Below are 22,415 nucleotides of genomic sequence, written 5' to 3' on the forward strand. Positions count from 1 at the left end.
CTCCTCTGGGGCCCTGGGCTGGTGGCCCTGCCGGGAGCCTCGGCACCCCTGGCTAGGCACTGGCCGGCCTGCGCACACAGACTTCTCCCCAGGCACGGTGCTGGATGACATCATGCACTCTCTCCCCAGGCACGGTGCTGGATGACGTCAGGCACTCGGGCTGCCTGCCCCTGACCCAGTGCCACTGCACGCACGGCGGCCGCACCTATGCCCCTGGGGCCTCCTTCTCCACCAGCTGCAGATCCTGGTAGGCTGGCCGCGCCCATTCTGTCCCCCACCGCCCGCAGGCTCACCCTGTCCCCTGCTCCCTCCCCCGCCCCCGCTACTCACGGTCTCCCCTTGCAGCACCTGCTCTGGAGGCCTCTGGCAGTGCCAGGACCTGCCGTGCCCAGGCACCTGCTCCGTGCAGGGTGGGTCCCACATCTCCACCTATGATGAGAAGCTCTATGACGTGCATGGGGACTGCAACTATGTTCTTTCCAAGGTGGGGCTGCGGGCAGCTGTGTGGAGGTGTGGCCGCGGGCCAGGCTGGGGCCGGGGACCCAAGTCCCGTGAAGACTGTCAGTGTGGTTGGGCCTGAGTTGAGCTGCCCAGTGGGGGGGGGGGGGGATGGGTGTCCAAGGCACCCCCCAGCCACATTGGCACCTACAGGCAGCGTGCACACGGGCAGGGGGCGTGGGCTGAGCGCACAGGGCCTCAGCCCTGCCCTTGGGCCCCCCACAGAAATGTACCCACAACGCCTTCATCGTGCTGGCCGAGCTGCGCAAGTGCGGCCTGACGGACACGGAGAATTGCCTGAAGACCGTGACGCTGAGCCTGCAGGGCGGGGAGACGGTGAGCACAGGGCTGGGCCGGAGCGCAGAGGCTGCCCGGAGCTGGCCCGGCCCTCCTCACTGCCCAGCCCCAGCTGACCCACAGCGACTGGGGTGCTGGCGTGAGCTGAGGGGAGCCCCAGGCTGGCGTTACCCACGGCGGGAGGGCGTGGCTGGGCCTGGTGGCTGCTGACCGGAGCTCTGTCCTTCCCACCAGGCCATCCAGATCCAGGCCAATGGGGCTGTGTTCATAAACTCCATCTACACCCAGCTGCCGCTGTCCGCAGGTGCGGGGCCTACCTGGGGCTGCATCCCCGAGGTGGTGGTCAACTCCCAGAGCCAGAGAGCAGTCTGCCCGCAGGCTGCTCCAGAGTACCCCCCCCATCACTCAGCATGGCAGGGGCCACACTCTCGGCTGCTCAGACTCCTATCTGGCTCAGCCTCCTGGTCCCCTCGGCGGTGCCAGGGTCACTTATAACCCGGGAAGGCTTGGGAGCTGTTGCGACTGGGGGGGCGGGGAGGGGGCGGTTAGCCAGTCAGCCCCGCGCTGTGTGGCCCGCCAGCTCTGGGGGGGGTTAGCCAGTCAGCCCCGCGCTGTGTGGCCCGCCAGCTCTGGGGGGGGTTAGCCAGTCAGCCCCGCGCTGTGTGGCCCACCAGCTCTGGGGGGGGTTAGCCAGTCAGCCCCGCGCTGTGTGGCCCGCCAGCTCTGGGGGGGGGTTAGCCAGTCAGCCCCGCGCTGTGTGGCCCGCCAGCTCTGGGGGGGGGTTAGCCAGTCAGCCCCGCGCTGTGTGGCCCGCGGGCTCTGGGGGGGGTTAGCCAGGCAGCCCCGCGCTGTGTGGCCCACCAGCTCTGGGGGGGGTTAGCCAGTCAGCCCCGCGCTGTGTGGCCCACCAGCTCTGGGGGGGGTTAGCCAGTCAGCCCTGCGCTGTGTGGCCCACCAGCTCTGGGGGGGGTTAGCCAGTCAGCCCCGCGCTGTGTGGCCCACCAGCTCTGGGGGGGGGGGTTAGCCAGTCAGCCCCGCGCTGTGTGGCCCACCAGCTCTGAGGGGGGGGGTTAGCCAGTCAGCCCCGCGCTGTGTGGCCCACCAGCTCTGGGGGGGGTTAGCCAGTCAGCCCTGCGCTGTGTGGCCCACCAGCTCTGGGGGGGGTTAGCCAGTCAGCCCCGCGCTGTGTGGCCCACCAGCTCTGGGGGGGGGGGGGGTTAGCCAGTCAGCCCCGCGCTGTGTGGCCCACCAGCTCTGGGGGGGGTTAGCCAGTCAGCCCCGCGCTGTGTGGCCCACCAGCTCTGGGGGGGGGTTAGCCAGTCAGCCCCGCGCTGTGTGGCCCACCAGCTCTGGGGGGGGGGTTAGCCAGTCAGCCCCGCGCTGTGTGGGACGCCAGCTCTGGGCGGGGTTAGCCAGTCAGCCCCGCGCTGTGTGGCCCACCAGCTCTGGGGGGGGTTAGCCAGTCAGCCCCACGCTGTGTGGCCCGCCAGCTCTGGGGGGGGGGGGGGGGGGGTTAGCCAGTCAGCCCCGCGCTGTGTGGCCCGCGGGCTCTGGCTCACCTGACTCCGCTCCCCCCACAGCCAACATCACCATCCTCAGCCCCTCCTCCTTCTTCATCGTGGTGCAGACGCACCTGGGTCTGCAGCTGCAGGTGCAGCTGGTGCCCCTCATGCAGGTGTTTGTCAGACTGGACCCCTCCCACCAAGGCCAGATGTGCGGTGAGGCCCTTGGGGGGGCTCTGGGGAGGCCGGGAAGTGAGGCCCCACCAAGCCCTAGCACCAGAGGGGTGGGAACGTGGAGGCGCCCTGGCCCCAGGAGCCCCCAGCACACACAGGGCAGCTGCCGGCTGACTCAGCACAGCCTGGCGATGGCTGGTCTGCGGGTCGCCAACCTGGGGAAGAGGCTCTGTGCCCTCCAGCAGAGCCTGCAGGCCCAGGGGACGGCCGGGTTTGACCCGGCTGATCCCCTCCCCAATCCCCCCCTCTCCCCCCCCCCCTCCCGCCACACCTGGCTCCCAGGCCTGTGTGGGAACTTCAACCAGAACCAGGCAGACGACTTCACGGCCCTCAGCGGGGTGGTGGAGGGGACGGGTGCTGCCTTTGCCAACACCTGGAAGACCCAGGCAACCTGCCCCAACTCCAAGAACGTCTTCGAGGACCCCTGCTCGCTCAGCGTGGAGAACGGTAGCCTTCCTGTGGCCCTTGGCTGCTGCACAGCCCTGCCTGACCCTAGTCATGAGGGCCTTGGGGGCGAGGAGGGGGGAGACTCCATGTACACAGGAGTGCTCAAGGGGGCAAGGGGGGAGGGGAGCACAAGGGATAAGGTGAGGGAGGGGAGGGAGGGGAGGGAGGGGGAGGGAGGGGACATGAGGGATAAGGGGAGGGAGGAGGAGGGAAGCAGGCTCCAAGAGGCAGGAGAGGGTGGTACCCTACATTCCACCTGTCCCCCAGAAAACTACGCCCAGCACTGGTGCTCACTGCTGACGGACCCCAGGGGCGTGTTCTCGGCCTGCCACTCCACCGTCAGCCCCGTACCCTTCCACTCGGTGAGAGGCTGTGGCCATGGGGGAGGCAGGGAAGCCCTGGAGCCCCCCCCCCACCCCCCGCTGCCTGGCCCAGGGTTTCTGGGGAAGCTAATGGAGAATCGCAACTAAAAACAAAGTCCTGGAGGCCGTGGGAGGGTCCTTGCTGCCATCCACGACCCGTCCATTTCCCCGCTTCTGAGGATCTCAGCCAACTTGAGCTCAAGGCTACCTGCAAGGGTCTCACCCACGCCCCACATATGTGTAGATGTGGGGGGGGGGAGCGCCCCCAGTGTGGCACCCCTCTCACGAGTGTGGGGCGGGCCCTCCGTCTCCAGGAGACCCTCCTGGCCTCCCCTCCTTTGAGCCTTCCAGCTCCCTGGTCCCCTGTGCGCAGGCCTGGCCTCCGCTCTCTCCTGGTGGCCAGAGCCTCCTCTCCAAGCCTCCATTTGCAGGGCCGTGAGCCTCGGACTCAGCTGATGCTGGTGGGAGAAGGTGTGGGTGCTGAGGGGCCCCAAGGGACCAGAGGGGTCCCTGATGCCCCGACCTGCGCCCCCAGAACTGCATGTTCGACACGTGCAACTGTGAGAGGAGCGAGGATTGCATGTGCGCGGCCCTGTCCTCCTACGTGCGAGCCTGTGCGGCCCAGGGCGTGCTGCTCAGCGGCTGGAGGAAGGATGTCTGTGGTGAGCGCCTGCCTGCCGGGGCTCTGTGCCGGGGTCGGGGGAGGTGCAGGGACGGGCACCGGGTCAGGGGAGGTGGGAGAGGGGCAGCCAGGGGTCCCGTCATAGGTAGGGGCTTTCGTTTTTCCATCCTGACCTCCTGAGAACCCCACAAGCCCATCATGCCCCTGCAGGGACCCCGAGTCTGGGGCTGGTGGGGGAAGGGCTGGGCCAGTTTTGCTGGCCACAGACCACTCTGTCCCCACTCTTGCCTTCCACAGCCAAGTATATGAGCAGCTGCCCCAAGTCGCAGAGCTACGCGTACGTGGTGGACACCTGCCAGCCCACCTGCCGCGCCCTGAGCGAGGCCGACGCCACCTGCGGCGTCTCCTTCGTGCCCGTGGACGGCTGCACGTGCCCCAACGGCACCTTCCTGAATGACAGGGGCGCCTGCGTGCCCGCCCAGGAGTGTCCCTGCTACTTCAGAGGCACCGTGGTGGCTCCCGGAGAGGTCGTGCAGGACAACAGCGTCATGTGGTAAGGAGGCCAGGGACTGGTGCAGGCCAGCTGCCGGCACTCACACCCTGCGGGTGGGCCTCAGCATCTCAACACCCAGAAGCTGCATCTGACACGTGCGCACACACATACACACACACACACGGTATGGAGGCCAGGGACTGGTGCAGGCCAGCTGCCAGCACTCACACCCTGCGGGTGGGCCTCAGCATCTCAACACCCAGAAGCTGCATCTGACACGTGCGCACACACATACACACACACACACGGTATGGAGGCCAGGGACTGGTGCAGGCCAGCTGCCAGCACTCACACCCTGCGGGTGGGCCTCAGCATCTCAACACCCAGAAGCTGCATCTGACACGTGCGCACACACATACACACACACACACGGTATGGAGGCCAGGGACTGGTGCAGGCCAGCTGCCAGCACTCACACCCTGCGGGTGGGCCTCAGCATCTCAACACCCAGAAGCTGCATCTGACACGTGCGCACACACATACACACACACACACGGTATGGAGGCCAGGGACTGGTGCAGGCCAGCTGCCAGCACTCACACCCTGCGGGTGGGCCTCAGCATCTCAACACCCAGAAGCTGCATCTGACACGTGCGCACACACATACACACACACACACGGTATGGAGGCCAGGGACTGGTGCAGGCCAGCTGCCAGCACTCACACCCTGCGGGTGGGCCTCAGCATCTCAACACCCAGAAGCTGTATCTGACATGTGCACATGCGCACACATGTGCACACACACCCATGCGCACATACAATGCACAATCACAGACACGCTCACGTGCATAGACACACATGCACACACATACACACATGCACTTGCGTACACACATACATGCACATATGCACATGCATTCATGCACACTCATGCACACACAATCACACATACACATATACACCCATGTCCATACACACTCACATATACATAATACATATGCACACATGCATATACATGCACACACACCTATGCGCACCCATGCAAAAATACACATGCACATACACATATCCATATACTGACACAGATGCATGCACACACACACATCCATATACTGACACAGATGCGTGCACACATGCACATCCATACACTGACACAGATGCATGCACACACAGACACAGATACATATGCACTGAGGTGAAGGACACTTGCCAGACCCATACAAAGAGGCCTGGGAGTTGTTGTTCAAGGGTCCTGGGCCCCCAAAGGGGCCGGGGGGGGAGAGGGTCAGCAAGGACTGGAAGGGTCACACCCTCTGCCAGCCTTCCTTTCTATAACGACAAACTGCAGACAGTCAGTAGAGGAGGAAGGGTTTACCTGGGTTCCCAGGCCCGAGGGTCCAGTCCACAGCCACTGCCTCCCTGCCCTGATGCTGCAATGTGCTCTGCGGTTATGAGGAGATCAAGCGGGGTCTAGCTCTTAGGACCCCACCAAAGCATGTGCCCACCTCACCTCCTCCCCACAGGCCACAGCCCATGACCATGACCTCACCTCCTCCCCACAGCCCATGACCTCACCTCCTCCCCACAGCCCATGACCATGACCTCACCTCCTCCCCACAGCCCATGACCTCACCTCCTCCCCACAGCCCATGACCTCACCTCCTCCCCACAGCCCATGACCATGACCTCACCTCCTCCCCACAGCCCATGACCTCACCTCCTCCCTACAGTCCATGACCTCACCTCCTCCCCACAGCCCATGACCTCACCTCCTCCCCACAGCCCATGACCATGACCTCACCTCCTCCCCACAGCCCATGACCATGACCTCACCTCCTCCCCACAGCCCATGACCATGACCTCACCTCCTCCCCACAGGCCACAGCCCATGACCATGACCTCACCTCCTCCCCACAGCCCATGACCTCACCTCCTCCCTACAGCCCATGACCTCACCTCCTCCCCACAGCCCATGACCTCACCTCCTCCCCACAGCCCATGACCTCACCTCCTCCCCACAGGCCACACCTCTTATAGGTCTACCTCCTCCCAGGAGACTGCAGACCAAGACTAGCACCAAGGACATTGGGGGACATCAGAGGGACAATCTATAGCACAGGCCTGGGGCTGTGTGCAGCTGCCTTCTCGCCCATCCTAGTGACGGCTGCCTAGCAGCAGGCACCGTCCGAGTCCTGAGAGGAGATGGTGCAGCCTGAGGCGGTCTAAGCCAGCCCAGGGTGGCCAGGTAGGGGCCTGGAGTTCAGACCAGGTGGCTTGTCTTCTCTTGTAGCTCGTGCACGAATGGGAAGCTGAACTGCCTGGGAGCCACACTGCAGGAGAACACAGGTAACACACTTGCCCTGTCCCAGCCCGCCCAGCCCAGCCGCGCCCCGGGCTCCTCCTGTCCCAGCCCAGCCGCGCCCCGGGCTCCTGCCACGGACACCGTGCCAAGATGCTGCAGGGAAAGGCCACTGGCTTCTGTCTAGTGTGGCCACAGTACCTTGGGTTGTGCATCCTGGCTCCGTGGGACAGGTCTGAGGCAGCCTGGACACTCTGATCAGAACCCCAAAGCACAATGGGGTCAGCAGACGCAGCGGGGGCGTGGCTGCCTCTCCCGCCAGCCCCTCTCATGAACTCTGCCCCTCCAGGCTGTGTGGCACCCATGGTGCACCTGGACTGCAACAAGGTCACGGCGGGCACCCCCGGGGCCGAGTGCCTCAGGAGCTGCCGCACGCTGGACGTTGACTGCGTGAGTATCGCTGGCAGGACCTGAGCCACCGGGAGGGGCGCTGGGATGGCCCCGGATACCCCCGCCCCCACTAGGTGGCCACGGCTTTGGCCTCGATGCCCCACTCCCCATGTGACCCCTGCCTGGCCACTACCAGGTGGGAAGTGTGCACTTGCCTCAAGTCCCAGGACCCCAGGAGAGATGGGTGAGCAGGCCACGCTCCTGTCCCTGACCAGGCTGCCTATGCCCACAGTTCAGCACACACTGTGTCTCGGGCTGCGTGTGCCCGCAGGGGCTGGTGGCAGACGGACACGGGGGCTGCATTGCCGAGGAAGACTGTCCGTGTGTGCACAACGAGGCCACCTACAGACCTGGGGAGACAATCCGGGCAGACTGCAACACCTGGTGGGTGCCGGGCCACGGGAGGCAGGGCGGGAGGGCCTCAGCTGGCACCGGCACGGCAGGGCTAGAGCCTGGACGAGACTTGGGTCTGGAGTTTGAGGTGACTGCCTGCCTGTCCACACAAGCCCTGCCCTGGCTGGGCTGTGGGCAGCACACTGGCTCAGAGCTGGGCGCGGTGAGCAGCCCCCCTCCCCACCCCACAGCACCTGCAAGAACCGGCGATGGGCATGCACGGACCGGCCCTGCCTGGGCACCTGCGTGGCCTACGGGGACGGCCACTTCATCACGTTTGACGGGGAGCGCTACAGCTTCCAGGGCAGCTGCGAGTATGTCCTGGCCCAGGTGCGTGGCTTGGGCTGCCCCACGGCACCGGGCAGTCCACCCCGCACGGAGCCTCCGTGGTGCCCGTGACCGACGCTTCCTCTCCTCCCATCACAGGACTACTGCGGGGGTGTCAGCACCAACGGGACCTTCCGCATCGTCACGGAGAACGTCCCCTGCGGGACCACGGGGACCACCTGCTCCAAGGCCATCAAGGTCTTCCTAGAGGTGAGGTGCACCCAGCCAGAGGCACCACGCCAAACCACACCAAACCACAGGCCCGCCTCACCTGAGGCCTGGAGGCTGACACGGAGGCCGGCTGGGGCTCCAACCTCTGCCTTCGTCTTCTCATAGCCTTCCACCCTGTCTGTGTATTCGCCTCTGTCATATAAAAGGGCACCATATTGGATTGAAGGCTATCCAGGCAGTTTAGGATGATCCAGTCCAAAATTCTTCATTGTCTACAGAGGCCTTTGTTTTTAGACAAGAAGTTTGTGTGAGCATTGCTGTGCTGGATGGCACCCAGAGCCTTATGGATTCTGGGCACGGGCTCGGCCACAGGTTACATCCCAGCCCTTCCAAGGCTCGTAACGTGGCTTTCATGGGGCAGACAGGTTCACCCCACACACCCGGACCCCACTCTCACGGAAGGTAGACCAGAGTTCACACAAGGCAGAAAGCAGAGCTCCTGGCGGGAGGGGCTGAGGAGGGCGGCTGTGGGTGATGGCGGTGTGATCGCCACGGCCTTCCCTGGCCTCTGGCCGGGCTCGCTGTGAGTCGCCGAGTTCAGGGGCCTGTCCTGAGTCCCGGCCTCACGGTGAGCCCCTCGGCCCTCTCAGTCCCTGCAGCCGCCGCCCCTTATCCCTCCACCCACAGAGCCACGAGCTGCTCCTCCATGAGGGGCGCGTCCAGATGGTACACAGGGGGTCCGGCGGGACCCTGCCTTACAAGATCCGCTACATGGGCATCTTCCTGGTCATTGAGACACGCGGTGGGCTGGTTGTGTCCTGGGACCGGAAGACCAGTGTGTTCATCCGACTGAAGCAGCATTACAAGGTGCGCACAGCTGGTGGGGCCCCCGCGCCCAGGCAGGTCCTGCTGGGGTGGAGTCTGCTGCCTCGGGCTGGGCCTCGGTTGCAAAGGCTCTAACTAGAGAGGCGAGGCTGATGCCTCGGGTCCCCCCCCCCCCCCCCCCCGCCTCTGGCAGGGAGATTTAAGGGAGCAGGTGCTCTCCAGCCGTCTGCCCCAGGACCCACTTCACATCGCACCCCCCGTGCCCAGAGGGACTCCCTGGCTGCCCTGTGGCCCTGCCCCCGGCCAGGCCTGTCCCATCTGGGCTGTGTGTTCTCCATGGGCTGCAGGGCAGGGTCTGCGGCCTGTGCGGGAACTTCGATGACAACGCCATCAACGACTTCACCACGCGGAGTCAGTCTGTGGTGGGAGACGCCCTGGAGTTCGGCAACAGCTGGAAGTTCTCCCCGTCCTGCCCCGATGCCCTGGTGCCCAAGGACCCCTGCACTGCCAACCCTTACCGCAAGTCCTGGGCCCAGAAGCAGTGCAGCATCATCAACAGCAAGACCTTCGCTGCCTGTCACCCTCAGGTGGGACCTAGGGAGACCTGGGCTTGGGCTGGGTGGGAGGGGCCCGCAGGGGGACAGGGGCCCGCAGGGGGACAGGGGTCTGCAGGGGACAGGGGTCTGCAGGGGACAGGGGCCCGCAGGGGACAGGGGCCCGCAGGGGACAGGGGTCCGCAGGGGACAGGGGCCCGCAGGGGACAGGGGCTTGCAGGGTCTTTGGTTGTCTCCTTCTCATGGGAGTCCAGCAGGGCCAGGCTGGGCACAACACAGGCTGGATTACATGGGCTGGATCTCTCACGGGACAGGTCCCTGGGTCCCAGGCATGGGACATCACTGCTGTCCCAGCCCCCACCAGTGGCTCCCTGTTCACAGTGCCAGGCCTGCCCAGTCAGCAGCACGGATGGGAAGGCCACCCGGGCTCCCCAGGAGGACAGGGTGATCGGCCTTCACTAGGGACTTCTAAAATCCATCCTGCGGTTTCTAACCAACACTGGTGTGCCTACCTAGCGACACAAATCCCTAAGTCAGGCGGTGGTGGTGATGAGGGGGAGTGGCTGCCCAGGGCGTGGCAGCCACTGCTCCACACGGGGACAGAGTGCCCCTCGCACCCACAGCTCGTGCCCCAGCCGGGCAGCCACCCTGCAGCACCTTCATCCTCACAGTACAAACAGGCAGCCCGCACAGCCCTATTGGCCTCCTGCTTGGCTTGGGCCTTACGGCCGGGCTCTCCTGAGGGCACAGGGGCCGGCCACGCACAGCAAGGATGTGCCGGTCGGAAGCGAAGCAAGGCCGGGCACGGCTCCTGCCCCCCACCGTCACCTGGAGCTTCCTGAGGAGCCCGGAAGGTTCTGGGCTCCAACCCATCCCCGGAGAACAGAAAATAGAGTGTTCTTGCATAGCTCAACTTCAGGAAACAAGGCAGTGGGGTGGCCAGAGTGGGGCTCTGTGCAGAGCAGCCTGAGCAGGGGCCAGAGAGCATCAGTGTGAGGAAGGTGTCATCCCTATACGCAGAGGAAGGACAGGCCAGCCTGCCGAGCAGAGCAAGCCAGGGCACAAGGGCAGAGGGCCAGGCTAGGGGCGCAGGGCAGGGGTGATGTCCTGGGCGGGCCTGGAACCTGTGGGCCACATCCTCATATACTAAAAGGATCTGAGGGCTGTAGGTGCAGGTGCGTGGGAGGGCAGGAGAAGGTGCCTGGAGAGGTGGGCTGGGAGGGGCTCCCGTTCGGGATCCCCCAGAAAGCACCTCACAGACCCGGGATATCTGAGGTCACTGGGGTGGAGGCTGCCTGCGGCTGCTCAGGGCTGGTTCTGGCGCCTGGCTGGCTGTGGCTCTTCCCTGAGTGGCGCCTCGGCCCTTCTGCTCCAGATCGACTCCACCAAGTACTACGAGGCCTGCGTGAGCGACGCGTGTGCGTGCGACTCGGGGGGAGACTGCGAGTGTCTGTGCACCGCCGTGGCGGCCTACGCCCAGGCCTGCCACGACGTGGGCGTGTGCGTGTCCTGGAGGACGCCCGACGTCTGCCGTGAGTGGGGCTCTGTCCGTGGTGCTGAACGCGGAACCAGGCAGCAGGCGTGCACATACACGTCCATGACACGCGTGTGCGCACGCCTAGGGGCACGCACCTCAACGGTGCACGCACACAGCTCGGTGCAGAGCTTCGGGGCTGGCGAGGCCCGGCCTGGCCCGGGACCTGCGCCTGAGGTGGCGATGTCCTGGGTGCTGAGGGAAGGGGGCTTGGTGGGCGCTCTGAACCGAGGGTGGGCTGGCCCTGGGCACTCACAAGGAGGCCTGGCGGGCGCCCGCTTAGCCTCCGCCCTCTTGCCCAGCTCTGTTCTGCGACTACTACAACCCCCATGGGCAGTGTGAGTGGCACTACCAGCCCTGCGGGGCCCCCTGCCTGAAGACCTGCCGGAACCCCAGCGGCAAGTGTCTGCTTGACCTGCCCGGCATGGAGGGTAAGGCGTCTGCCAGCCCTGGGCTGGCTCTGCTGGGCGGAGGGGGATAGAGGAGCCCCGGACCTGTCAGAGAGGGTGGAGGACCAGCGAGCCCCCTACCCCGCCCCCAGGCTGCTACCCAGAGTGCCCCGACAGCCAGCCCTTCTTCAGTGAGGACCAGATGAAGTGTGTGGCCCAGTGCGGCTGCTATGATGAGAAAGAAAATTACTATGACATCGACATGCAGGTCCCCACTGCAGAGAACTGCCAGACCTGGTGAGAGGCAGATGGGGGAGGGGAGAGGAGGGGAGGGGAGGGACATGCAGGTCCCCACTGCAGAGAACTGCCAGACCTGGTGAGAGGCAGATGGGGGAGGGGAGGGGAGGGGAGGGGAGGGGAGGGACATGCAGGTCCCCACTGCAGAGAACTGCCAGACCTGGTGAGAGGCAGATGGGGGAGGGGAGGGGAGGGGAGGGGAGGGACATGCAGGTCCCCACTGCAGAGAACTGCCAGACCTGGTGAGAGGCAGATGGGGGAGGGGAGGGGAGGGGAGGGGAGGGGAGGGACATGCAGGTCCCCACTGCAGAGAACTGCCAGACCTGGTGAGAGGCAGATGGGGGAGGGGAGGGGAGGGGAGGGGAGGGACATGCAGGTCCCCACTGCAGAGAACTGCCAGACCTGGTGAGAGGCAGATGGGGGAGGGGAGGGGAGGGGAGGGGAGGGACATGCAGGTCCCCACTGCAGAGAACTGCCAGACCTGGTGAGAGGCAGATGGGGGAGGGGAGGGGAGGGGAGGGGAGGGACATGCAGGTCCCCACTGCAGAGAACTGCCAGACCTGGTGAGAGGCAGATGGGGGAGGGGAGGGGAGGGGAGGGGAGGGGAGGGACATGCAGGTCCCCACTGCAGAGAACTGCCAGACCTGGTGAGAGGCAGATGGGGGAGGGGAGGGGAGGGGAGGGGAGGGACATGCAGGTCCCCACTGCAGAGAACTGCCAGACCTGGTGAGAGGCAGATGGGGGAGGGGAGGGGAGGGGAGGGGAGGGACATGCAGGTCCCCAATGCAGAGAACTGCCAGACCTGGTGAGAGGCAGATGGGGGAGGGGAGGGGAGGGGAGAGCGAAGAGGGGCGGGATGGGGAGATGGGGCCTGCCTTCCAGGACCTCACCGCTCCCCCCACCCCCAGCCGCTGCACCACTGCGGGCCTCCAGTGTGCTTACAGCCTCTCAGGTGAGGAGTGGTCCCGGGTGAGGGCTGGGGTGGGGCTGGGGGCTCAGGTGAGTGAGCTGATGCCCACCGCCCCCCAGCCTGTCACTGCACCTACGAGAACCGCACCTACGGTTACGGGGACACCATCTACAACACCACAGACGGCCTGGGCGCCTGCCTGGCGGCCACCTGCGGGGAAAACGGAACGATAATCCGGAGGACCTCAGTGTGTGCTATGAGTCCATCCACCACGCCTTTCACCTTTACCACCACCTCGGCCCCTCCCGCCAAGGGTGAGTGCACCGGAAGCCGGTCCCCGGGCGCGGCCAGGCCAGGGGAGGCTCAGTGGACCCTCTCCTGCCTTCCATGCAGGCTCAGCTCCTACTCCATCCACCGTGTGTGTTCGCAAGGCGTGCCGCTGGTCCGCCTGGCTGGACGGGAGCCACCCAGAGCCCAGCATGGCGGGCGGGGACTTCGAAACGTTCCTGAACCTGAGGCAAAGTGGACACCCGGTGTGCCAGGCCCCTGCAGACATCCAGTGCCGCGCGGTGCAGTTCCCCGACACGCCCCTGCAGGAGCTGGGTCAGAAGGTGACCTGCGACCCGGCCCAGGGACTGCTGTGCCTCAACAGGGAGCAGAGCCCCCCGCTCTGCCACGATTACGAGCTGCGGGTCCTGTGCTGCGAGCTCACGCCGTGTGGCGCCTCCCCAGCCCCGAGCGGCAGCCCCTCCCCCTCTCCATCTGGGGCCACCACGGAGACCTCCCTGTCCACCCGCACCACGGGCACCACCACCCCCGCCTCCCTGCCCGGTCCCGCCCCGACCACAGCCATCCTGGGGACCTCACTCAGCTCCGGGCCTGCACCGGCCCCTGGCACCCCGACTGTGGTACCCACCCACCTGGGCAGCAGCACCGTGACCTCGGGCTCCACCACCTGCCAGCCCCGCTGTCAGTGGACGGGGTGGTTTGACACGGATTACCCCAAATCCGAGCTCGCCGGGGGAGACACTGAGACGTTCGACAGGATCCGGGCCACGGGGGCCGAGCTCTGTGAGCAGCCGCAGGACATCCAGTGCCAGGCCCAGAACTTCCCCGGCTGGAGCCTGGACAGGCTGGGTCAGCGGGTGCACTGTGACGTCCGCTCCGGCCTGGTGTGCCGCAACCAGGAGCAGGAGGGCCCCTTCCCCATGTGCTACAACTACATGATCCGCGTGCTGTGCTGCAGCCGCAGCCACTGCCAGGCGCCCGCCACCACCACACCGCCAGCCACGGCCACCTGGACCCCCTCCCCAAGGCCACAGCCCACCAGCAGCCCGGTGGTGACTGGGACTTCCCTAGCCAGTACCACGGGGACAGCCAGCATGTCACCGGTATCTCCCAGACACACACAGGTCACAGCCACCACAGAACAAGCCACAGCTTCTCGAGGGTCCACGAAAACCCCCAGCTCAGGAGGGGCCACGTCGACGCCTCCCACATCCACACCGGCCAAGACCACACCCACCGCCACAGCAGCGTCCACGGCCAGCTCTCCCACAGGAGGACTCACGGGCACGGCTAGCACCATCTCCACAGAGACTCTGGCCACGAGCCCGCCACGGACCACCCACACGAGCCAGCTGTCCACTTCCCAAGCAGAAACCGACAGACCGAGGACGCACAGGCCACCAGGCACCACGGCTGGGGTCACCGCCAGCCGAGGCCCGACCCCCTGCCCGCCCAGGTGCAACTGGACGGAATGGTTTGATGTGGACTTCCCGACCTCAGGAGTGGAGCGTGGGGACATGGAGACCTACGAAAACATCCGGGCTGCGGGCGGCAAGCTGTGCGAAGCTCCGGAGAAGATAGAATGCCGGGCAGAGAACTACCCCGCGGTGAGCATCGACAGCATCGGGCAGGTGCTGACCTGCAGCCTGAAGGAGGGGCTGATCTGCAGGAACAAGGACCAGAAGGGGGAGTTCCACATGTGCTTCAACTACAATGTGCGGGTGCTGTGCTGTGATGATTACAGCCACTGTCCGAGCGCCGCCCCGCCCACCGCCCCCACCACCACCGCCCCCACCACCACCGCCCCCACCCTCACCGCCGCCACCAGCCCTGCCGCCACCACAGGAACAGAGCCCACAGCCTGCAGGCCTAAGTGCGCCTGGACGGACTGGCTGGACTCAGACCAGCCCCAGCCAGGACGCTTTGGGGGTGACATCGAAACCTACTACCGTATCATGACCTCGGGGGTGAAGCTGTGCACGAACCCCACGGCCATCCAGTGTGAGGCGGTCCTCTTCCCCAACACGTCCCTCCAGCAGCTCGGCCAGGTGGTGCTCTGCAACGTGGACTACGGGCTCATCTGCCGGAACAGCAAGCAGCCTGCAGGCCAGACCTGTCTCAACTACCACATCCGCGTGCTCTGCTGCGAAGACAGCGGGCCCTGCGGCACCGCCTCCCCGGGGCCGGGGTCCCCCAGCACGGGGCACTCAGCCACGGCCACAGCCACAGCCACAGCCCGCGGGCCCTCAACCCTGGTCCCAACCCCAACAAGCCCCTTCCACCCCGGGACTTCTCCCAGGACCCCCCAGAGGCTGCCCAGTGCCACGACCCTCCCAGCCTCCACCGTCAGCCACACCCCAACATCAGGGACTCCGACCACAAATTCCAAGTCCTCCCTGCCCAGCATCCCACCGACGGCAGGCCAGCGCACCTCCCACACCCTGCCCACCCAAGGGTCCTCCGCCAGCAGCCCCACGTCTCAGGCCAGGCTCCCTTCCAGCCCCCTGACCACAGCCATGGGATCAACCACCACCCTCTCCTCTACACCAGGGTCCACTCACGCACCCCCAGGGCTGACCACGACGGCCACCTCACCCACAGGCCCCTCCTCCACACCAGGGTCCACTCACGTACCCCCAGGGCTGACCACCACGGCCACCTCACCCACAGGTCCCTCCTCCACACCAGGGTCCACTCACATACCCCCAGGGCTGACCACCACGGCCACCTCCCAAGGGATCTCACTGTCCCCCACCAGTCCCCACTCAAGGCCCACTACCCTGACATCCTCAGCCATAGTCACAAACACTTCCCAGGTCACAAGCCCATCCACATCCACCCCTCAGACCACATCCAAGCCCTCCAGAACCACCACCATCACAGGGTGGGCCACCTCTGGTACCTCTGCTAACCCCAGGACCAGCGGGTCAGTCCCTGCCCCCGGAAATGCCACCACTGAACTCACTACAGCACATCCAAAGACCCGGACGTCGCCCGTGCCGACTGCTGGCCCCACAGCGACCCCTTCAGCCTCCACAGCAGGGTCCACGGCTTGCAGACCCCGGTGCACCTGGACAGACTGGATGGATGAGGACTACCCCACTCCGGGGGCCAACGGCGGGGACTTTGAGACACTCTCCGTCCTCCGCACGGCCGGGCACGTCTTCTGTGAGCAGCCACAGGACATCCAGTGCCGCTCGGAGAGGGAGCCAGACCAACCCCTGGAGGCCCTGGACCAGGTGGTAAAATGCGACGTGCGCGTGGGGCTGGTGTGCAGAAACCTGGAGCAGCCGGGCCGCCTGAAGTACTGCCACAACTACCACGTGCGCGTGCTGTGCTGTGGAGACTACAGCCACTGCGACACCGCGGCCACGACCACCGGATCCACGGCGGCTTCCTCCCCTGTGCCAGGGTCCCCTCGCTCACCCCCAGGGCTGACCACCACGGCCACCTCACCCACAGGCCCCTCCTCCACACCAGGGTCCACTCACGCACCCCCAGGGCTGACCACCACGGCCACCTCACCCACAGGCCCCTCCTCCACACCAGGGTCCACTCACGCACCCCCAGGGCTGACCACCACGGCCACCTCACCCACAGCCACAGGAGCCACCACAGGCCCCTCCTCCACACCAGGGTCCACTCACGCACCCCCAGGGCTGACCACCATGGCCACCTCACCCACAGCTACAGGAACCACCACAGGCCCTTCCTCCACACCAGGGTCCACTCATGTCCCCCCAGGGCTGACCACCACGGCCACCTCACCCACAGGCCCCTCCTCCACACCAGGGTCCACTCACATACCCCCAGGGCTGACCACCACGGCCACCTCACCCACAGCCACAGGAGCTACCACAGGCCCCTCCTCCACAACAGGGTCCACTCATGCACCCCCAGGGCTGACCACCACGGCCACCTCACCCACAGGTCCCTCCTCCACACCAGGGTCCACTCACGTACCCCCAGGGCTGACCACCACGGCCACCTCACCCACAGGCCCCTCCTCCACACCAGGGTCCACTCGCTTACCCCCAGGGATGACCACCACGGCCACCTCCCAAGGGATCTCACTGTCCCCCACCAGTCCCCACTCAAGGCCCACTACCCTGACATCCTCAGCCATAGTCACAAACACTTCCCAGGTCACAAGCCCATCCACATCCACCCCTCAGACCACATCCAAGCCCTCCAGAACCACCACCATCACAGGGTGGGCCACCTCCGGTACCTCTGCTAACCCCAGGACCAGCGGGTCAGTCCCTGCCCCCGGAAATGCCACCACTGAACTCACTACAGCACATCCAAAGACCCGGACGTCGCCCGTGCCGACTGCTGGCCCCACAGCGACCCCTTCAGCCTCCACAGCAGGGTCCACGGCTTGCAGACCCCGGTGCACCTGGACAGACTGGATGGATGAGGACTACCCCACTCCGGGGGCCAACGGCGGGGACTTTGAGACACTCTCCGTCCTCCGCACGGCCGGGCACGTCTTCTGTGAGCAGCCACAGGACATCCAGTGCCGCTCGGAGAAGGAGCCAGACCAACCCCTGGAGGCCCTGGACCAGGTGGTGAAATGCGACGTGCGCGTGGGGCTGGTGTGCAGAAACCTGGAGCAGCCGGGCCGCCTGAAGTACTGCCACAACTACCACGTGCGCGTGCTGTGCTGTGGAGACTACAGCCACTGCGACACCGTGGCCACGACCACCGGATCCACGGCGGCTTCCTCCCCTGTGCCAGGGTCCCCTCGCTCACCCCCAGGGCTGACCACCACGGCCACCTCACCCACAGGCCCCTCCTCCACACCAGGGTCCACTCACGCACCCCCAAGGCTGACCACCACGGCCACCTCACCCACAGCCACAGGAGCCACCACAGGCCCCTCCTCCACACCAGGGTCCACTCACGCACCCCCAAGGCTGACCACCACGGCCACCTCACCCACAGCCACAGGAGCCACCACAGGCCCCTCCTCCACACCAGGGTCCACTCACGCACCCCCAGGGCTGACCACCACGGCCACCTCACCCACAGCCACAGGAGCCACCACAGGCCCCTCCTCCACACCAGGGTCCACTCGCTCACCCCCAGGGCTGACCACCACGGCCACCTCACCCACAGCCACAGGAGCCACCACAGGCCCCTCCTCCACACCAGGGTCCACTCACGCACCCCCAGGGCTGACCACCACGGCCACTTCACCCACAGGCCCCTCCTCCACACCAGGGTCCACTCACGCACCCCCAGGGCTGACCACCACGGCCACCTCACCCACAGGCCCCTCCTCCACACCAGGGTCCACTCACGCACCCCCAGGGCTGACCACCATGGCCACCTCACCCACAGCCACAGGAGCCACCACAGGCCCCTCCTCCACACCAGGGTCCACTCGCTCACCCCCAGGGCTGACCACCACGGCCACCTCACCCACAGGCCCCTCCTCCACACCAGGGTCCACTCACGCACCCCCAGGGCTGACCACCACGGCCACTTCACCCACAGGCCCCTCCTCCACACCAGGGTCCACTCACGCACCCCCAGGGCTGACCACCACGGCCACCTCACCCACAGGCCCCTCCTCCACACCAGGGTCCACTCACGCACCCCCAGGGCTGACCACCACGGCCACTTCACCCACAGGCCCCTCCTCCACACCAGGGTCCACTCACGCACCCCCAGGGCTGACCACCACGGCCACCTCACCCACAGGCCCCTCCTCCACACCAGGGTCCACTCATGTCCCCCCAGGGCTGACCACCACGGCCACCTCACCCACAGCCACTGCATCAACCACAGGCCCCTCCTCCACACCAGGGTCCACTCACGCACCCCCAGGGCTGACCACCACGGCCACCTCACCCACAGGCCCCTCCTCCACACCAGGGTCCACTCACGCACCCCCAGGGCTGACCACCACGGCCACCTCACCCACAGCCACTGCATCAACCACAGGCCACTCCTCCACAGCAGTGTCCACTCACGCACCCCCAGGGCTGACCACCACAGCCACCTCATCCACAAGCCGCTCCTCCACAGCAGTGTCCACTCACGTCCCCCCAGGGCTGACCAGCAGAACTGTCTTGCCTACATCTACTCACCCCACTGTCACCCCCCTCCTTTACCCTGGGGAGCACCCTCCCCCCAACGGTGACCCCCCACAGCCTGCCAAGTTTCAGTGTGTCTACTGCCTCTCCCTCGGGCATCAGCACCCTCAGATCCACCACATTCCCCAGTCCACCCTGTTTCTGCCGTGCATTCGGACAGCTCCTCTCACCTGGTGAGTGGCGGGGACTGTGTGCCTCTTCTTGTGTCCTTATCAAGCTGGGTCTGTCTGCCTTCAGAGATAGAAGCTGCTCCCTGCTGGCCACTCTCCACCCCTCTGTCCCTAGCCAACACCTCTCTACCCCATGGCCTCCCCTCCATCCTGGCTTTTCCCTTGGTCTTATGCATGGACAGCTGAGGTGTGACTGGCCTCTTACGGGTCTCTATTTTTCAGGGGAAGTCATCTACAATAAGACCGACAGAGCTGGCTGCCACTTCTATGCCATCTGCAACCAGCACTGTGGCATTGACCGCTACCAGGACAGCTGCCCCTCCTCCTCACCACCCATGTCCTCCAAGCCTACACTCCCACAAACGATCCTTCCTGGCTGTGACAACGCTGTCCCTCCTCGACAGGTAGTCTCCCCCCAACCCTTCACCTCTCTCAGATGTGACACAGGGCCTGGCCTCTGGCCAGGACTACCATTTGGTGTGAGCTGGGACCAGCACCAGAGCCAGCACCAAAGCCCCCTTCCCTGCTCGCTGCAGTCTGTGGCCGGCATGTGGGATCTGTGTCCCGCTCACTACAAACTGGCTGCTCTTTGGGGCTCAGGGGCCTAGGGACCTCAGACAGCAGGTGGGGAGGGGAGGGAGCTGGGACCCCACAAGCTCCCAAGTCAGCACCTTGTGTGTCCCTGCCCCAGGTGAACGAGACCTGGACCCTGGACAACTGCACGGTGGCCAGGTGTGAGGGCGACAACCAGATCATCCTCCTGAAGCCGGAGCCCGTAGCCAACATCACCTGTGTGAACGAGTACCTGCCCGTCCAAGTGTGGGACCAGGACCAGCCCTGCCGCTTCCACTACGAATGCGAGTGTGAGCAGTCACGGGATGCGGGCTGCATGTGGAGGGGGTGCAAACAGGACAGGACACGGGGGTGCAGACAGGACAGGACACGGGGGTGCAGACAGGACAGGACACGGGGGTGCAGACAGGACACGGGGGTGCAGACAGGACAGGACACGGGGGTGCAGACAGGACAGGACACGGGGGTGCAGACAGGACAGGACACGGGGGTGCAGACAGGACACGACATGGGGGTGCAGACAGGACACGGGGGTGCAGACAGGACACGGGGGTGCGGACAGGACAGGACACGGGGGTGCAGACAGGACACGGGGGTGCAGACAGGACAGGACACGGGGGTGCAGACAGGACACGGGGGTGCAGACAGGACAGGACACGGGGGTGCAGACAGGACAGGACACGGGGGCGCAGACAGGACACGGGGGTGCGGACAGGACACGGGGGTGCAGACAGGACACGGGGGTGCAGACAGGACAGGACATGGGGGTGTGGACAGGACACGAGGGTGCAGACAGGACACGGGGGTGTGGACAGGACAGGACACGGGGGCGCAGACAGGACAGGACACGGGGGTGTGGACAGGACAGGACACGGGGGTGCAGACAGGACAGGACACGGGGGTGTGGACAGGACAGGACACGGGGGTGCAGACAGGACAGGACACGGGGGTGCAGACAGGACAGGACACGGGGGTGCAGACAGGACACGGGGGTGTGGACAGGACACGGGGGTGCAGACAGGACAGGACACGGGGGTGCAGACAAGACAGGACACGGGGGTGTGGACAGGACAGGACACGGGGGTGCAGACAGGACAGGACACGGGGGTGCAGACAGGACAGGACACGGGGGCGCAGACAGGACATGGGGGTGCGGACAGGACACGGGGGCGCAGACAGGACAGGACACGGGGGTGTGGACAGGACAGGACACGGGGGTGCAAACAGGACACGAGGTTCAGATAGAACACAAGGTATAGGTGGAACACGGGGTGGGGTACAGGCAGGTCACGGGGTGCAGGTGGAACACGGGGTCGGGTACAGGCAGGTCACGGGGTGCAGGCAGGACATGGGAGTGGGGGGGGTTGTCTGGAGGCCAGTAGCTCTTGTGGCCTCAAGCAGCACACGTACCCACTCTTCTGGCCTGCAGGCCCCAAGTCCCGGGGGAGGGCTGGACAATGGGCACAGCATAGGTGAGCAAGGCAAGGGTGCAGGCAGTGTCCGTAGGGTGGAGTCTGGGATTCTGTGTCTGTTTTCTATTATTGAGTACCAAGGACGGGGAATGATCCAATCCAGGTTTTAAAACACAGACATGCTCTCCCATCCCAGAGGCTGAACTCTGACACGGGGGCCATCTGGGGTCCAGGGGGCACCTCCTTGCCTTCTCCGGCCTGGGGCTCCCATCTGTGCATCTGCGTTTGCGTGGCCGCTCCTTTGTCTAAAAGGACACGGCCGCTGGATGCAGGGTCCACCTAGGTAATCCTGGCTGGTCCCACTTGGAGACCCTGCGCCCCTCACCTGCTCAGGTGCACCATTTTAGGGCTGGGGCAGGGTGGGGGCGGGGCCTGCACAGCCCCAGGGGGAGGCCTCAGCCTGCTGTGTTCCTCAGGCTCCTGCAGTGGCTGGGGGAAATCACACTACAGGACGTTTGACGGCACCTCCTACTCCTTCCTGGACAACTGCGCCTACCTACTCATGCGCGAGATCCGCCCTCAGTGGGGGAACCTGAGCGTCATCATTCACAACCACTACTGCGGGGTAGCCACCAGCGCCCACTGTCCCCGGGCCCTCCAAGTGAACCTCGGATCCACAGAGATCATCCTCACCACCACGGCCACGGTCGGCAGGAAGGAGGAGGGCCTGGTGAGTGTGTACGGCGGTCTGCAGCCTTTCCAGCACAGAGGCCCGGGGGCCAAGTTGCAAACTGAGGGCCTAGGTGTGGTGGTGACCAGGGCAGAGGCTAGGTGCCCCCAGAGACCAGGATCTTGTGCCAGAGGCAGTCCCCAGGGGAGCCATGGAGGCTGGGGATGGGCGGCCAAGGAAGAGCACCCCTGAACAGCCGAGCATGGGACCCCGGGCCTGTGTCAGTCAGTCCCCGCTGCTGCCTGGCCCTGCTCTGACGATGGGTCCCCACGGGCAACCCCAGATCCTGTTTAACCAAACGAGGCTGAGCAGGAGCTTCACCAAGGATGGTGTGAGTGTGTCCCTGACCGGAACCTCCACAATGAGCATCGACATTCCCACCATCGGCGCCACCATCTCCTTTGACGGCCGCATCTTCCACATCCGGCTGTCCTACAGCCACTTCAACCACAACACAGAGGGCCAGTGCGGTGAGTGGGCCTGGTCCCGCCCCAGCCGCCCTCCTCCCTGGGCCCCTCGGGCTGCTACCTGCTC

The 22,415-nt window shown here is 65.6% G+C and overlaps 1 protein-coding gene across 1 annotated transcript in view; it reads left to right on the plus strand.

The window, feature by feature from the left end:
* Positions 1-22,415, plus strand: part of Muc5b (mucin 5B, oligomeric mucus/gel-forming) — a 50,331-nt gene that overhangs the window by 22,048 nt on the left and 5,868 nt on the right. Inside the window, 27 exon segments of the mRNA XM_042671525.1 lie at positions 130-247; positions 346-484; positions 724-834; positions 1,030-1,099; positions 2,376-2,513; positions 2,814-2,978; positions 3,246-3,340; positions 3,876-4,002; positions 4,260-4,515; positions 6,746-6,801; positions 7,104-7,204; positions 7,437-7,588; positions 7,789-7,927; positions 8,024-8,134; positions 8,783-8,962; positions 9,268-9,507; positions 10,850-11,006; positions 11,311-11,439; positions 11,550-11,694; positions 12,603-12,646; positions 12,724-12,918; positions 12,998-18,999; positions 19,001-19,169; positions 19,389-19,570; positions 19,858-20,029; positions 21,628-21,881; positions 22,165-22,351. Of these exon segments, the coding sequence (XP_042527459.1) occupies positions 130-247; positions 346-484; positions 724-834; positions 1,030-1,099; positions 2,376-2,513; positions 2,814-2,978; positions 3,246-3,340; positions 3,876-4,002; positions 4,260-4,515; positions 6,746-6,801; positions 7,104-7,204; positions 7,437-7,588; positions 7,789-7,927; positions 8,024-8,134; positions 8,783-8,962; positions 9,268-9,507; positions 10,850-11,006; positions 11,311-11,439; positions 11,550-11,694; positions 12,603-12,646; positions 12,724-12,918; positions 12,998-18,999; positions 19,001-19,169; positions 19,389-19,570; positions 19,858-20,029; positions 21,628-21,881; positions 22,165-22,351 (9,834 nt within the window).

The sequence above is a fragment of the Dipodomys spectabilis genome, unplaced genomic scaffold (genome assembly GCF_019054845.1).
Source record: "Dipodomys spectabilis isolate Male_0828 unplaced genomic scaffold, ASM1905484v1 ptg000639l, whole genome shotgun sequence".
Lineage (NCBI taxonomy): Eukaryota > Metazoa > Chordata > Mammalia > Rodentia > Heteromyidae > Dipodomys > Dipodomys spectabilis.